This window comes from Theobroma cacao, chromosome 7 (genome assembly GCF_000208745.1).
Source record: "Theobroma cacao cultivar B97-61/B2 chromosome 7, Criollo_cocoa_genome_V2, whole genome shotgun sequence".
NCBI classification, from domain to species: domain Eukaryota; kingdom Viridiplantae; phylum Streptophyta; class Magnoliopsida; order Malvales; family Malvaceae; genus Theobroma; species Theobroma cacao.
This window is the reverse complement of record NC_030856.1, coordinates 3,446,872-3,463,553: the sequence shown is the minus strand read 5'-3', so window position 1 is coordinate 3,463,553 and position 16,682 is coordinate 3,446,872. Positions and strand designations below refer to the sequence as shown.

The following is a 16,682-nucleotide window of genomic DNA, read 5'->3' as shown; positions in this document are numbered from 1 at the left end:
ATACTTGTCAACATTTCCCAAGTTTTAGTTTTTATCAATAACTCTTGTGATATTGGCAATGACCTGTTATTCATCAGATTATATCACCTGTTATTCATCAGATTATATCACGAATGATATAATCTATGATTGACAGGGCTCGTTTTAAAGTTGGTCCTATGCATGCACATGTGCATACATATGATCCAGGCACTGAACGAAATAGCTTACATGATTGTGTCTTTAAGAAATATGAAGCAGTATTCACTCTCACGTTATCATCTTTTATTCGATTCCTATTTGCTTTATTTTAAAGCAGCTTTAAGGGAAGTGACCCCGAAACCAACATCATGACTTGCATTGACTTGCCCACTTTTAAATTATTAATTCATTCTCTTGTCATTATAGATGAGTTAATTTGCCAGGAGATGTGCTGTTTGTTATTTTCTTGATAGGAGATCGTTGCTTCACTTGACTTAGTGGCTATACATAGTAATCTGATGTGGCTAATTAGTGGAAAATCAATCTGGTTGCCTCACTGCCATCAAACACAGGGCTCTTTCTTTCCTGTCTCCTTATAAAATGGACTCCATTTAAGAGATCATAACCTATTTCATTCTGAACATAAGTAAACCATTGTTATCAGCAATAAGAAAAGAATTCAAGACTGAGGACATTAGTATATATGAATTCAAGCACTTATAAGATGGACTAAATTTAGGAGATCATAACTTATTACATTCTGTGTATAATCAAACCTTTGTTATCAGCAACAAAAAAATAATTGTTCAGTTTTTTGGTTAGACTAATTCACTTCTTAAATTATAAACTTCTATTAAAGTTATAAGTTTCTTAATCCAGGGCATCTGTTAAATTCATACTTGCATTATTGCCAAACAGAAGACAAGAAGGACAATAATGAAGGAGTGGAAAGTAGGACAAGTGGCCCCATAATTCAGTCCTACTTTGTCAGTTTTTCTTCTATTCACATTTGCATTACCGTGAAACAACTTCAAGGAAAGTGAATTTACATTTGCATTACTGTGAAACAACTTCAAGGAAAGTGAATGTACAATTTGTGCGACGACTTTGCATTGACTTGCCAGCTCTTAATTCTTTTAGCTTCACAATTCATCGATTCTCTTCTCACGGAGATCATCTGCTTATTGCTGCTATATTTCCTGAGTGTGCTTGCTTCTCAAATTTAACAAAGACCTTCTAACGACAGAAGAATCAGTTCACTGTCTCCGTGAACCAGGTAAACTGTTTATATTTGTGTGATTTATGTTTATCTTTGGTAGCAGTAATTAATCAGAATCTTAACTTATGACATAAATTCATCTTACCATACCTTCCAACACAAGTTGGGCATTTATTTTAGTTTCCACATAAATATTTACCTTGTCCACTTTTCAATAATTCATGTGCTTCATTATTCATTTTCTTCTCATAGATAATAGTTTGGGAGGAGATCTGCTTGTTGCTGTTTTCTTCACAAATTTAACAGAGATCTTAGTTTCCTGCTTTCACAGACTTAAGACCCTCTAAGGATACAAGTACCACCTCATCTACCTCACTTGACCAGGTAATTAAACTGTTTAATATAGATTTGGGTTCATGTTTTCTGGAATCTTAAATTCATCATCTTTCCTTCCACTTAATTATTTTGGTTCTTTGTTTTGTGTCCTCTATTTTCTTATTTAGGCAAATAACTCTGAAGACTATACCACATTAGATTTTCACTTTTATTAACACTACTAATTTTCCTTGTTAATTTTATGCCAGCTTCTTTCTTCTGCCTAAGAAGGTTGTGCTTAACAAAGAGACAAGGAGGTTTGTGGATCATTTAACTGACCTTTGGGTTTCATCTTTCCGAATAATTTGAAGAACAAGCCAGGTATATATCCTGAAGGTCATTACTCTCACAATTTATTCCTGCAATTATTTCTTAATGTCTTTGTGGGATATATTGTTGTTTTCACAAACTTCCTTACTTATATTTAGATTATATTAATCCATAATTGAAATTTTTTAGAACTGTTCAAAAAAATATTAATTAATATTCTTTAGTGCCTTTGATGTTTATCTTTATTGAAAATTAGTGTTTCTTCTTTATCCCTCCTTTTATTGATGATGTAATTAATATCCAAGAATTTTTGATAGTTATCAACAGGGGAGAAAGAAAAATAAATCATTTATTAATTATTTATGGTTTATATTTACTTAGTTTTGCTTGAAAGTGGAATATTAAGGAAATTTTGAAGGAAAATATAAAAAATAAGGTAGAAGGAATAAAACATTTGGTAATGGTTTATAAAAGTATTACAGATGCTTCACCCGATATTCTAAAACAGAATTTAAGAAATATAGTAATTAAACAACTCATTACTAATTAATCAAACACCAGAAATTCAGAATTTTAGTTAAAAACAAAAATGCTTTTTTATATATATATTTTTTTATATTACATGAACAAGTACAAATTACAGTCATAATAAAACAAATGATTACGTTCAGTGTAAAAAATAATGAACAAATTATCAATAAAATAAATAAATAAATAACTAGCATAAAAGTAATATCGAACTTACACATCTTCCTTACCATTGAAACAAAGCTTCATTAACAATTTTATCTTTGTTATACTCAAACATAACAAGTGAAGCAAGAATCTTAACATACGTTGGGTTTTTAAATTGCAGTGAGCTTATAATATGGATTGGATATTGTCATTTGTTGAAGTGATAAGGAGCTTTGGGGGTCCATACATAAATCATCATCGGAAACTTGAAGATTATATGAATGAGCTTCGAGGAAATGTAAATAGTCTAAATTCTCGAAAGCGAGACCTTGAATTAAAAATGGAAGCAGAGGAACGTTGTGGGAAAAAGATGAAGAAAGAAGTGGCGAACTGGCTCAAAGATGTAGAAAATGTAGGCAATGAAGTGAAAACCATCGAAGAGGAGTTCCGTTCTGTTTCATTCTTGTCACGTGGTCATCTAGGAAGTTTTGTTTGCGAAAATATTGAAAAGGTAAACAAAATTTACCAACAAGGTAGTTTCCCTGATGGTGTGGCAGTTGATGGGCCTCCAGCCACTGGGGTGACATTACTAACACCAAATCTAGAAGGTGAAATCGATGTAAAAGAACAAATTTGGAAGTATTTGATGGGTGATAAGGTTAGAATGATTGGAGTATGTGGAATGGGTGGCATAGGGAAAACTACCATTATGAAGCATATCAATAATCAATTGTTGAAGGATAATCTGTTTGATCAAGTGATATGGGTCACCGTATCAAAAGAATTGAATATTTTCAAATTGCAAGAAGATATTGCAAATTCTTTGAAACAAGCTCTTCCAACGGATGTATTGCAACGAGCTGCAAAATTAAAGGATATTTTGGAGGAAAAGAGATATGTGTTGATCTTAGATGATGTTTGGAAACGATTTTCTCTATTAGATTTGGGAATCCTTGAACCAACATTAGGTATGGGAAGGAAAGTTGTACTCACTAGCAGATCGATTGAGGTCTGTAAGTCTATGGGTTGTGAGGTGGTCAAAGTGCAACTGCTTCCAAAGAATGAGTCCATGAACTTATTCTTAGATCACGTGGGGCGTAGAGTTGTACAAGATCAAAATTTAAAGGACATTGTCGACAAAATTGTTGAGAAATGTGGCGGTTTACCACTTAGTATTGTGACAATAGCCGGTAGCATGAAAGAGGTAGATGATTTTTGTGAGTGGAAGAATGCACTAATTGAATTAGAAGAGCGTGTGGAAAGTGTGAAAGAATTGGATATCGAAGTATATGAGCCTTTGAAGTTCAGTTATGACCATTTGAGAGATCCAAAAATCCAAAATTGTTTCTTATATTGCTCCCTATATCCTGAAGATTATATAATTAGAAAAGTGGAATTAATTGAAAATTGGATAGATGAGGGACTCCTTGATGGCTTACAGACCAAAGAAGCAATGCATCATAGAGGTTATAGCATTTTAAATAAGCTTGAAAGTAATTGCCTATTAGAGAGGGCTACATTTCTTATTGATAATGATGGAGTTAAGATGCATGATGTTTTGAGGGACATGGCGTTGTATATTGCAGGTCATCAGTTCATGGGAAAAGCAGGTATGCCATTGAAAGAATTCCCAAGTGAGCAAGAATGGACAGTGAGTGTTGAGAAAGTTTCCTTGATGGAAACTTTTAAATTAGAAATTCCTCCTCACATATCACCTAGATGGCCTCATTTATCAACTTTGATTTTGGAACATTGTGGCTTAGAAAGGATTTCAGAATCTTTTTTTAAGCACATGTCTGGGTTAAAAGTTCTAAATCTTTCAGATAATCGTTCCTTAGAATATCTGCCCAATTCGATCTCTAACTTGAAAACTCTCAATGCATTGATACTTTCTGGTTGTGAGGAGTTAAAAAAGGTGCCTTCCTTAGTAGAGCTCACAGCACTAAGAAAGTTGAACCTTTTGGGCACAGGAATTGAAGAGGTTCCTCATGGCATAGAGATGTTAGAAAACTTGAGAGATCTTCTTATGGGGTCAACGGCTTTAAAAGAGCTACCGGTAGGAATATTACCGAGGATCTGTCATCTCCAATGCTTAATAATAGAGAAGACGTTTTTAAAGGGAGAAGAAGTAGGCCAATTGAGGAAGCTTGAGTGGGTTCAATGTTCATTTCGCAACGTGCAAGAGTTTAATAAATACGCAGAGTGTACACAAGGTAAATGCCCTACATCTTTCTTTTTTCAAGTGGGGGGACCATCGGTGGATTGGCGTTTTGATTTATGGGGTTGCCCAAATTTCAAAAAAATTAAGAAACAGATTACATTCACAGGTTCGGAGATAGAGAGGTGTGATGATAGGGTGGTCCCACATGACCTTCAAACTTTAACTATTCAAAAGTACGATGATTTCAAATGTTTAAACAACATTCCTTTGTTTCGTAAGGTGACTGAGTGGAAGGAATGTCAAATTACGAACTGTAGAGGGATAGAGTGTGTGGTTGACTTGTCATTATCGTCTTGTGACGCACTTGACAACATTGAGGAGTTACGCCTATTTTTGTTGAGAAACTTGCGTGAAGTTGTGAGAGTAGGAATAGGAGTAGTGGTTGAAATTGAATCTACCTCTCATGCTCCAACACCACCTGCCATCTTCTCTTCTCTTAAAAAATTCCATATGAGTTATTGTTCGAGGGTGAAGAAGTTGTTTCCAGTTGAGCTGTTGCAGGGCCTCCAAAACTTAGAGACAATTAGAGTCCGACATTGTGAAAAAATGGAGGAAATAATAGCATCAGAAGAAGATCAGAAAGGAGAAGGAACAACTTTTATTCTTCCCAAATTACACTCACTGTGGTTGCAAAACTTACCACAATTGAAAAGCATTTGCAGTGGTGGACTTATGATTCCTGCAGATTCTCTCCAATATCTTTATATAATCAAATGTCCAGAAGTAAAGAGGATCCCTTTGTCTCTTCCCCTTGTTGAAAATGGGAAACCATCTCCTCCTTCTTCTCTACAAAAAATCACAGCATGGCCGAGAGAATGGTGGGAATCAGTGGAATGGGATCAGCCTGATGCTAAGGATGTCCTTTCTCCCTTTCTTCAATATTCTGGCTTATAGAATGAGATGGAGAAGAGGTGTTTGATTAAATGTGGCTGTAAGGCTCCTGCTTCTTATTAAGAACTACAAACACTGTGAGTTTATTTTCATCCACGTCCTCTTTTTATCTCTTAATTTCTCATTTGTTAAATAATTTCTCTTTTTTAATATCAAAATAAAACTAAGTCTTTAACTTTTTATTTTTTTAAATAAAAATAAATTCTCCAACTCAACACCCTTCAATCAGCATTTCTCCGCCAATTGCTATCTCACATTTCCTACATCCCCTCCTATTACACCTTCCCACCCGTTTCCTTTATTTTCATTTTCACTCGCATGTTTCAAAAATTCTTTGATTATTATGAATTAAAATGTTGAAAGATATAGCAAAATGACTAAAAGGTTTTCAATTTGCTGCAGGCTTGGAGATTATGGGAGGAAGGAAGGCACCCCTGTTGAACTTGGTGATGAATTCTTAGGACTATCCTGCACATCCACACTAGTCTCAAATGGTTGATGAATTGGAAATCATTTAATACAAGTAAGTCATTGAAGTTATGTTTGTCCAATGAAGAGAATGTTTATAATTTGTTTTCTGCTGCACTTTGTGTATACTTCATTCATCAAAAGTCAATCAATCACATCATCGTATGAAAACAGCGCATGATCTACCCACCTGGTATTTCTATTTTTTATGTCAACCATCATAAGTGTCTCAAATAGAAATCATTGATCACAGGACTACACATGAAATGCAGAAAGCAAGCTTGGATGCTTTTCTCATTTGCTCCAAGAGACTACTTTGACAGATATGGCCTTTGTGTTTCAAAAGGGAATTGTGATGGTACTCAGCTCCCACTTTTTGAAGGATTCAAGCCTTAATTCCCTGAAAGCTGATGTTTAAGCCTGAATTCCCTGAAAGATAGAACTCATCAGACTGGTCCCTAGGGTGTAAGCACAATAAGCCATTCAACTGCCAAAGCAGAGATGGATTTATCAGATTTAAAAGATTTGAAAATGCCAAATGCTACACATTCTTGGGTGACTAAAACTATGAGTCTCAAGGGATGCAGGGCTAAGTATCTACAGAACTATTCCTATATGGCATACTCTAGTTCAGATAACAGAGGAAGAGGTAGTGGTTGGGTCCCTTGGTTTTATCATCTAATTGATTGCACACAATTTCAATCAAAAGGGCAGGATCTATGTGTTAGGGTGTCTGCTTCAAAATCAGGTATGAGTCTACATTTTCTCTTGTTTTCGCTGCTTTTTTTGGTTTTTTTTTTTCATGTATGCTTTTTTTTATCAAATTTCGTCATACAGAATTGAAAGATAAGCCTAGGCTGAAGCTTGCTACAATGATTGCAACACCACTATGCTATGCTTTTGTGGCTGTTTACTGTCAGTTATTACATTCACAGAAGCTGAAGAAAGTTGATAGGTAACTTTGATGTATCTTTCACAAATATGCTCATTTTTTTTCTAGATAAACAAAGAAAAATTACTTTGTTAAACTGACACTAGCGAATCCACCCACAGTTTCTTCAAAAGAGTTAAATAGATTCTTTGCTGGTTCATTTCAAAGAAAAGTAGTCTTCAATCCTTTTTGGTGTGAAAAAAAAGAATTTTTAATGAAACAAATGGCTGGGGATACTTCATTTTGTGTGATCTCAAAAACAACATCAGCTCAATCAAAATGCATATTTTATGCTAAATGCCAAGCCTATTTTGACTACTGTTTTAGAGAAACAGAAGACAATAAGGAAAATGATCAAGAAAATCAAGACCAGGATAAAGACGTGGAGCTTCCAATATTTGAGCTTGCTACCATAGCTCGTGCTGCTGATAGCTTTTCTATGGACAACAATCTAGGAGAAGGTGGTTTTGGACCTGTTTGTAAGGTAAATGTTGCATCATATTATCGAAGTTACCTTAACCGCTTAGAATTTATTTTTACTATCGAAGCTTATTCACAAATGTAGTTTTCCAGTAGTCTTCCCTTTCTTGAAAATGGGCAACCATCTCCTCCGCCTTTTCTAAAAAATATCATTGCAGTCCCGTGGGAATGGTGGGAATCAATGGAATGGGATCAGCCTGATGCTAAGGATGTCCTTTCTCCCTTTCTCAATTTTTAATAGAATGAGATGGAGAAGAGTTGTACGATTAAATGTCGCTCCACGACCCTCAATGGTACAGTCCCCTCTTGCTCCTTGTTAAAATTGCAAACATTCTGTTGTTATTTTTATTCATTTATCTCTCTCTCATTTGGTATATAATTGCTCTTCTTTTTATAAAAAAGAAAATAATTGTTATTTTATGTATGACAGCAAAATCCCCAATTGAATGCCTTTTTATGTACTGAATCTTCTTACTTCATTCATCCATAAAATGATGCATAAAACTTTCTCCTTCTCAGTCCAAACTTTATAACAGTACCAGCTATGGCTTCTTTGAAACTCAATTTCTATGTAAACCCATTTCGTGTATAACATTGGTCTTAACATAGGTATTGGGGAGATATTACTGGTTATGACAAGCCACTAATTAAAAATTTGTCTTTACCCTGCAATTACAAACAGAGCATTCCCTATTTCTCATAAATGTTTAGAAGCACTTCCCTGAAAGTGAGTGAGCAGCTAGCCAAAAGGCCTTAGCTAAAGATTAAAAACAAGATTACTACCTCTTCAGATCACTAATCTGTCCATTAGCTATAAAACTCTTTTTGAGCATTTAGAAAGATGCCTAGCTAAGCCAGGACATCATGAAATAAACTTCGAATTTTTATCAAAGAAATTTAGCCCCCCATATTGACAAGTTATCATAAATCTAAATGTTTGTGACTTGTTTTCTACTGCACTTTGTGTATAGTTCATTGATGAAGAGTCAGTCAATCACATCATCCTATAAATGAATGCATGATCTATCAACCTGGTATTTCTATTTTATATTTCAACCATACAAAATGTCTCAAATAGAAATCATTGATCACAGGACTTGTTTTGAACCAAACTGATGATACAAGACTTCACATGGAATGTAGAAAGCCAAGCATATACTAGTTCAGATAATGGAGGAAGAGGTTGTGGTTGCGCCTTTTGGTTTGATAATTTGATTGATTACAGACAGTTTCAATCAGTAGGGCAGGATCTATATGTTAGAGTGTCTGCTTCAAAATCAAGTATGAGTGTACATTTTCTCTTGTTTTCATTACTTTTTTTTGTTCATATATGCTTTTCTTTATCAAATTCCGTCATACAGAATTGAAAGATAAGCTCAGGATGGAGCTTGCTGCAGTGATTAGAACACTACTGTCCTGTGCTTTCAGGGCTGTTTATTTTCAGTTATTACATTTACAGAAGCCCCAGAAAGTTGAAATGTAACTTTGATATATCCTTCACAAGAATGCTCATTTTGTTCCTTTGTTAAAAATTACTTTGTTAATAGTGATGCTAGCAAATCAACATGCAGTTTCTTCAATGCTTATCAATGTGAAAATAGAGTTTTTAATGAAGCAAATGACTGGAGATGCATGGTCTTGTGTGATCTCAAAGACCACATCAGCTTTTTGTCCAATTATCTAGCTTAATCAAAATGCATAAGAATCTATCATATTTTATGGTGAATGCCAAGCCCATTTTGGCTACTGTTTCAGAGAAACAAAAGACAATAAGGAAAATGATCAAGAAAATCAAGGCCAAGATGAAAACATGGAGCTTCCAATATTTGAGCCTCCTCCCATAGCTCGTGCTACTGATAGCTTTTCTGTGGACATCAAGCAAAGCGAAGGTGGTTTTGGAACTGTTTATAAGGTAAAAGTTGCATCATATAATTGAAGTTACCTTAAGTACAGAGAATTTATCTTTATTATTGAAGCTCAATCTAAAATGTAGTTTTCCAGGGGACACTAGCAAATGGACAAGAAATTGTTGTGAAGAGGCTTTCAAAGAGTTCTGGACGAGATTGAAAGAGTTTAAAAATGAAGTAAAATTGATTGCCAAACTTCAACATTAGAATCTTGTAAGGCTTCTTGGGTGGTGCATTCACAGAGAGTAAAGACTGCTGGTTTATGAGTACATGCTTAACAAAAGCCTTCACTCATTCATTTGTGGTCTGAATCATTGAAAACCTTTCAATTTTGTTTGGTTTATTGCTTCTCTTATCATAAATATTTCATACATTTTACACATGGGGCAGTTTGCTGCTTCCAAAAATCAAAAATGATCTTGGACTGACATGAAGAGAATACATACCAATTGCCAGATCAAACAAGAAGTAAAGGACTGAATTGGTCCAAGATTTTGGAAATTATCTGCGACAATGCTAGGGGACTACTCTATCTTCATCAAGATTCAGGATTGAGGATTATTTAGAGATCTTAAAGCTAGTAACGTTCTGCTTGATAGTGAGATGAATCCAAAATTTTCAGATTTTGGCTCGGCTAGAACTTTTGGAGGAGACCAAACTGAAGGGAATGCTAAAAGAGTGGTTGGAACTTAGTATGTGTCACTTTATTTCATAATGTCTACAAATCCTCATATATTTATTGCTTTAAATGATGTTCTGCAGTGGTTATATGGCACCAGAATATGCTATTGATGGACTATTTTCAGCAAAATCAATTGTCTTTAGCTCTGGTATATTACTGCTGGAGATATTAAGTGGGAAGAAAGATAGAGGCCTTTACCATCCGACTCAGAGCGCCTACCTTGTTGAACATGTCAGTTTCAAGAGATTTTTTTTTTTTTTGGACTTGGGGGAAGGGGGATTTGAACCCTGCTCTTTAAGCAGGGATTATAATCAAATTTTAGTTGCTTATCTTGGACTGATAAAACCTAAAAGGGTTTCAATTTGTTGCAGGCATGAAGATTATGGAAATAAGGCACCCTTCAGAACTTGTTGAAGAATGCTTAGAAGAGTCTAGCAATCTATCAGAAGTGATTCAATGCATCCGTATTAGTCTTTTAAGTGTACAACAGCATCTTGAGGATAGGCCAAGTATGTCATCTGTGATTTTGATGTTGGGAAGTGAAACTAAATTGCCACACCCATACAACCTATTTTTTTTATTGCTGAAAAAACCACTTCATGAAGAAGGTTCTTCATCAGACAAGCATGTATCTTCTTCAACAAATGAAATGACTCTGTCAGTACTAGATGCTCAATAATTGATGAACTGTATACTTGACTCTTTCATCTCCAAGTCATTATTATTATATGCTATTGACCAGTATGTTTTGTACCTTAGGCTTTGATACCGGTGGTCTTGTAACGACCCCTCTTTAGTCGCTACCGGCGTCCGAGACCTCCGGGAGATCCCGCCAAATCCCGAACAAGTCTAAAAGAAATTTCTCCATAACTCATTGTACACCTTTACTAATTCATATTAATGTTTGAACCATATATATTTTTATAACTTAAAATTTTACAAGAAGCATAGCCATTAAATTTTGGCTTTAAGTCATGATATCACAATTAAATACATTGAGTTCAAGAATCTAAAATTTATGTTTTTATCAAAACTAATATTTGTTTACATAGTAAAATCGAAGTACTACAACTCAATCTCTAACAACGGAGTGACTCAAAATAAAAGGCTATGAGATGTCTTTACCTATTTGCGGTGGGTCGAACTCGCTGATGATTATTCGTTAGGTTGATCCTTGTCTGCAAAAGAAGGAAAAGAGAGGTGTGAGTCTCACAGACTCAATGATCATCGGCTCCGTGAGTAGGGCGTAGATGGGAAACAAGCAAATAGCAGATCAGTTGAATATAAAAATGCAGGATTACAAAAACAATTTATTTCAAATGGGAGTTTGTGCCTTATATGAAAAACCGAAGATTTCTTAGGCATTGTAAACACTTCAATTGGTAGATAAAATTTTTTGCTACAAAACAGATCAATAGCGTTGTTCAAGTCAATCATTTGAAATATTGAATTAAAACAATTTTACATAAAGAAAATTTCATCGTCAAGATCAATTGACATTTTACTCAAATCAAATCAGTATATTCGGCAAATTCCCATGAAATCGAATGTTAGTCAAACTCATACGTAAATCACAAATCACCTCACACCCGAGGAGTTAAAATTCATTTCACCGTAAAAATAAGGAGAGCTGCAAAAAAACCGTTAAATTCCGTTTTCATCATGCAAAGAAATATGAGTTTGAAAACCCAGAGATGCCACTCTCGAGTAGGGAATGAAAATAAACCCGTGGTCTCGCTACCACGTAATAACATCCGGGAGCATCGCTTCCACCAGATTCCCATGTGCCATGGCAATCTCACGATGTTGGCCGACATCGGAGAATCAAGCGGTCGCAACCGCGTAATCATCTAGTGGCCTAGCCACGCATACATATATCACAGGCCATGGCCCCAATCACGCCTAACCGCCCGTCGACGACCCAATGGTTCTCTAGCTAGAGCTCACTCGTGCACGAGGGTCACACTTAACCGATGTGACATCCGACCTACTCTCGAATCTCTCAATGTAAAAATCATTTTAGAATCGCTTTATGTCTTTGAAATCTCATCTTAAAATTATTTTCAAAGTATTCAACATAGGATATGATAAAATCTATCATTTTCTCAAAATATATTTATGCATGAATTTTAAAATAATAATTCGCATGGTGAATAAGCAATATAACCATGAATGCACACTGTACAAATATAAGGCACAGATTTTGATGTAAAATAGTATAAAGGACTTGTTTCCCATTTTTCTAAACACTTTACATATAATTTATACATATATATATTCAAACCGATTTCTAAACATAATTTGCAACCACAATTTTCTAAAATTACTACCAGCACATGCTATCCACAATTTTCGCGCTTAAAATAAGTTATACGTATAGATATATATATTTACGAAAATTTTAAAATTGACATCTCCTGCTCACCTTACAATAACGGGATGTTACGTCGTTATTAATTCAAAGACGTATCGAGCTACTCCTTCTTACTAGTAGTTCGTTATTTCCTTCAACCTTTCACCACAGTACACCATTTATTAATTTCTCCTAAATATTAAAACCCACTTAATTAATATATCTTATTTTATTCTAGCATCATTACTATATATATTTTTATTATTTTCTTACCTTTCTTTCCCGTTTCTTCCTCTCTCTTCAACTCATTTTTCTCTTCCTTTCTTCTCCCTCCTTTCACGCACCAATCGGTTGCACTTTCTTCCTCTCTTTCTCTCACCGCCGGCAGCACCCCAATACTCAGCTTTCTCTCTTTTCTTTCCTCAAAATCCAACAGCAACTCAGCTTTCTTTTCCCTTAAAATTTGCAGCAAAACTCTCCTCTTTTGACTCCTCTAAGTGGCAACACAAAATTTCTCTTTCCCAGCTCTCTCTTTCTCTCTTTTTCCTTCCTCCTTTCTTTCTCTGCTTCTCTCGTTTTTGGCCGACCTTCTCTCCCTTTTTATTTCTCTCCATATGCTGCTGGTTAGGAAGGAAGAAAAAGAAATGACTTTCACGTGGAAGGGAGAAAAGAACGGACATGACAACTTTTTGTCCTTATCTCCCTCCTTTCATTCAATCTTTCTTTTTCTTTTTACTCCTTGCCGGCCCGTACCATCTTTCATCATAAAAAGAGATAATTTTTTTATTATTTTAATATTACTTTGACTCTTAATAAGTCACATGGCAGCTGACATCCATTCTGATCTTCTCTCTTTTCATCTTTGTTTCTTTTTTTAATTATTCTATTATTTCTTTTCTCTTTTGAAATGGCCGGCCCCCACTCTTTTATGTCTTCCATTGCTTGTTCAATCACTTCACACTAATAAATTTGCTTGACTTTCCTTTTTACTTAGTTGACCGGCCTTTTCAACATTTGTCTTCATCATCACTCTAATTTCACTCCCAACGCCTTTTGTTACTCAAATGGCCGGCCCTTACTACCCAATTCATTACTTAAAAATATATTCTTACTATTATTATATATTTTTTTATCTCATAATTTAATTATTTTATTTTCTCAAAATAATAAAATTTACATATAAATTCTCTCCCACTTAAATTAGACATGTGCCCATCTTTCAGACTAATTCCCGTAATTAATAATATTTTATTTTAAAATATTTTTTTCATCTGTGATCGTTCTTCGACACTTAAATTTACATTAATTGTCCCTTTATCTTATTGATAGGTCTTATTGACGATTAAACGAGGATACGGGGTGTTCCAGGTTTAGTCCCAATTTAAGCATAGGACCCTGCAAGTGCCTACTTGCGGTATATTTGTCTCACAGAGACATTAACAAGATGACTGCACTGAAACTTCATCAGTTGTAAATTGTTTTGATTTCTTTTGTCCTGCACTCTTTTAGCTGTTTCATTGAGGAAGAGTCATTTAATGCTCATATCATAACAAAAATAAAAATGCATGATAAGCCATTACTTATTTGTATTTTCTACATAAACTTAATAGAAGGCTCCAATGTAATCATTGATGATGTTATCCAAGATCTTGTTGCCTGTCCCATGTCAAGTTCTTTTGCCTTTAATGTCATATATGTACCATAAAAATATTTACAGGCATAATAATATTTTGATTCATTGTTTTTATGGAGTAGGCATGTTCAGTTTCTCTCAATCAAATACATTTATTCTTATCTGCATGGAAGATCTTGGCTTTAGCCCAATCATTCGATTGATTTCCTGCCGAACTCTATCATCTGATATATATGATCAGTACACACTGCAAGCAAGATTTAAAAATGGCTGTTAACGGTTTATGTGCTAGGAAAGTGAAGCTTTTTGACATTGATAGCTGATTAAATTAATCTTGGGTTATAATAACTTCATTAAATTTACATCTCATCATAATCACGAATTTCAGAATTGCAGCAACTTAATCAATAATTAAAAATGGCTGCTCATTGCTTCACACTTTATATATTTCAATTGCATGAACTTTCCTATAACAACACCTTGTCTATTCAATTCCTGATAGATTCAGAAAGCCAATGGTCAAACAAATTTCCATATCTAGAATTGATTAAGAATGAAGGAAAAACATTACAAATACTAATTCAGAGTAGTGTTAATAACAACAACACTTGATATTCAGAACCATTGATTGTGTTAGTAGCACATATTAATCCGATAATTAAATCATAGATTGACATTTGAAGTTCCTACTTTTTGTTATAGAGTAGACTAATATATTTGTTTCCTCATTCCCTCTGCTCGTTGTCCCACAATATTTGATTCACATCAACTTCTTAAAACATTATCTGCTTCTCAACTCTAACTGATTGATTGAGAAAATCAATGATCAAACAAATTCATATAGTTAGAACAACTTTTATATATATATAAAAAAGGAAGAACATTATAATTTATCTGAATGAGTAGTTTTAACAAGACTTAATTAACAATTAATAAGGTGTTAATTAGCCCTTCGTTATAGAAATAATTTGAATTTTCGCTTTTGCCTGTGAACTTTTCATATGTTAATAAAAAGAAAAAATTCGAGGAAATAGGCAATCCTTACTCAAGTTGTTGCGTCTTCTTTTCTCTCATTTCTTCTTTTTATCTTTCTTTTTAGTCAGATTGCTTAGTTTCTAACTTTCCCTGTTTGAGTCATTGCGATGCCATCATGGATGACCTAACAAAGCCAAAACCATGAAATTTTATAGGTTTATGCTATTCAAAACAAACTGATTGTGGTAAAGTAGGGGAATTTTAATAGCAGTTTTAACCCTCAGGATATGTTATTGACTCACCTTTCCCACCGACTATTAATTATTTTTTCTCATAATTTATTATCTCTTGGCACGAAAGATTTTCCTAGCTGCTATCATCTTACCTTGGCTTTGCTTTGCTGCTTCTTTTTTCTGATTTTAAACAGCGGATGATGGAATGGAAATACCCCAATTCATAACCAATACCCACGGAATCATAAACAGGCTATTCTGGAAGAAGACGAAATGATAAAACTGGTTTCTTCAACAATTTATCTTTTCAAGTAATCTGAAATGGCTGACAAGCATGTATAGCTTCTTTCTCATTACTTATATCTAGGGATAAACTTGTTGTGCATAGTTAATTAGATTCTTCAATCATGTTGCAGATGCAAACAAATTACAGCTCAAAGCCTCCTGCTCTGGCTCTGCTTCAGATCATTACTAAGATGTACAAACGTGAGACGAAAATTATAGAAAAAATTAATTCACAATCAGCTGGGAAGTTAACATATAATAAATGGTTCTGGTGATGTCACACCCCAGACCCGAGACATGACAGACGCCGCATACTTGTAAGGTATAATCCTACAGATATGCAAGGCTCTAAAATATATATATCTTAAACCATTACTAAAAGAGACTGACATACCTGAAGAATTTAGTGATTTATAAACTATATATGTTGACAGAATTTCCAAATATCATAATTCGACAATATTCAAAATTAAATCTCCAAAACCATAAAGCTACTAAGTCAAGATAAAAATCTGAATACTAATTAAGATAGTACGATATTCATAATATTTAAATAAATCCTAGATAATTTAAGTGCTACTATATTAAACATCACTCCTCGAAATTCCCGCGTGGTTGATCAAATCACAACCTGAAAAAAATTTTGAAAGAAGGAGTGAGTCAAACTACTCAGCAAGTAACTAACATCCATTCAGCCGGATTAAGCATGCTTAAAAATATTTAGGTCAAACTTATTAATACATATATAAGTATCAAAACAAAATTTTGGGTAATCTCATTCAGAATCATATACTTCAAAATTTTTACATTCAAATAACAGAACAAATATATTCACCATATTTAACTTTTAATGGTCTCCTGTAACATGCTACGACCACACTTAACCCCTGTGGCATAGGTCAGAAATAGAACCACAATTAACCCCGGTGGCACGGGTCAGAAGCATATCAAAGCAACCATTGGCTGCACTGAACATATATCACAAATACTACTATTCTGTAACCGGTAGTGCGGTTGGGAGATCGATCTCTAATCACAGAATGCATGTCGACATGGCCAACATTAACCCCCATTGGCAGGGTCAGAGCATAGCCATACTAGGAGACAAAACAGAAATATATAT

The 16,682-nt window shown here is 34.4% G+C and overlaps 1 protein-coding gene and 1 long non-coding RNA gene across 13 annotated transcripts; one reads left to right on the top strand and one right to left on the bottom strand.

The window, feature by feature from the left end:
• On the top strand, nt 911-10,833 carry LOC18593743 (probable disease resistance protein At1g61300). 11 transcript variants are annotated; one of them, XM_018124955.1, is made up of 13 exons: nt 911-1,237; nt 1,433-1,564; nt 1,765-1,876; nt 2,682-5,689; nt 6,015-6,135; nt 6,334-6,828; nt 6,918-7,035; nt 7,339-7,495; nt 7,650-7,784; nt 8,586-9,403; nt 9,493-10,090; nt 10,161-10,311; nt 10,452-10,833. In XM_018124955.1, exon 4 carries the CDS (start codon nt 2,694-2,696, stop codon nt 5,613-5,615), a length of 2,922 nt encoding a protein of 973 aa, XP_017980444.1. In that variant the 5' UTR covers nt 911-1,237; nt 1,433-1,564; nt 1,765-1,876; nt 2,682-2,693; the 3' UTR covers nt 5,616-5,689; nt 6,015-6,135; nt 6,334-6,828; nt 6,918-7,035; nt 7,339-7,495; nt 7,650-7,784; nt 8,586-9,403; nt 9,493-10,090; nt 10,161-10,311; nt 10,452-10,833. The 11 variants fall into 11 exon arrangements, with proteins under 11 accessions (XP_017980444.1, XP_017980454.1, XP_017980451.1 ...); XM_018124965.1 differs by lacking the exon at nt 10,161-10,311; XM_018124962.1 differs by lacking the exons at nt 10,161-10,311; nt 10,452-10,833 and having other exon boundaries at nt 8,586-8,772; nt 9,247-9,403; nt 9,493-9,544.
• LOC108662959 lies at nt 10,936-13,114 on the bottom strand. Of its 2 annotated transcripts, none has more exons than XR_001928854.1 (3): nt 12,707-13,114; nt 12,506-12,625; nt 10,936-11,258 (listed from the first exon to the last, which is right to left on the bottom strand). It is a non-coding gene; the product is annotated as an uncharacterized LOC108662959 (long non-coding RNA). The 2 variants fall into 2 exon arrangements; XR_001928853.1 differs by having other exon boundaries at nt 12,506-12,592; nt 12,707-13,112.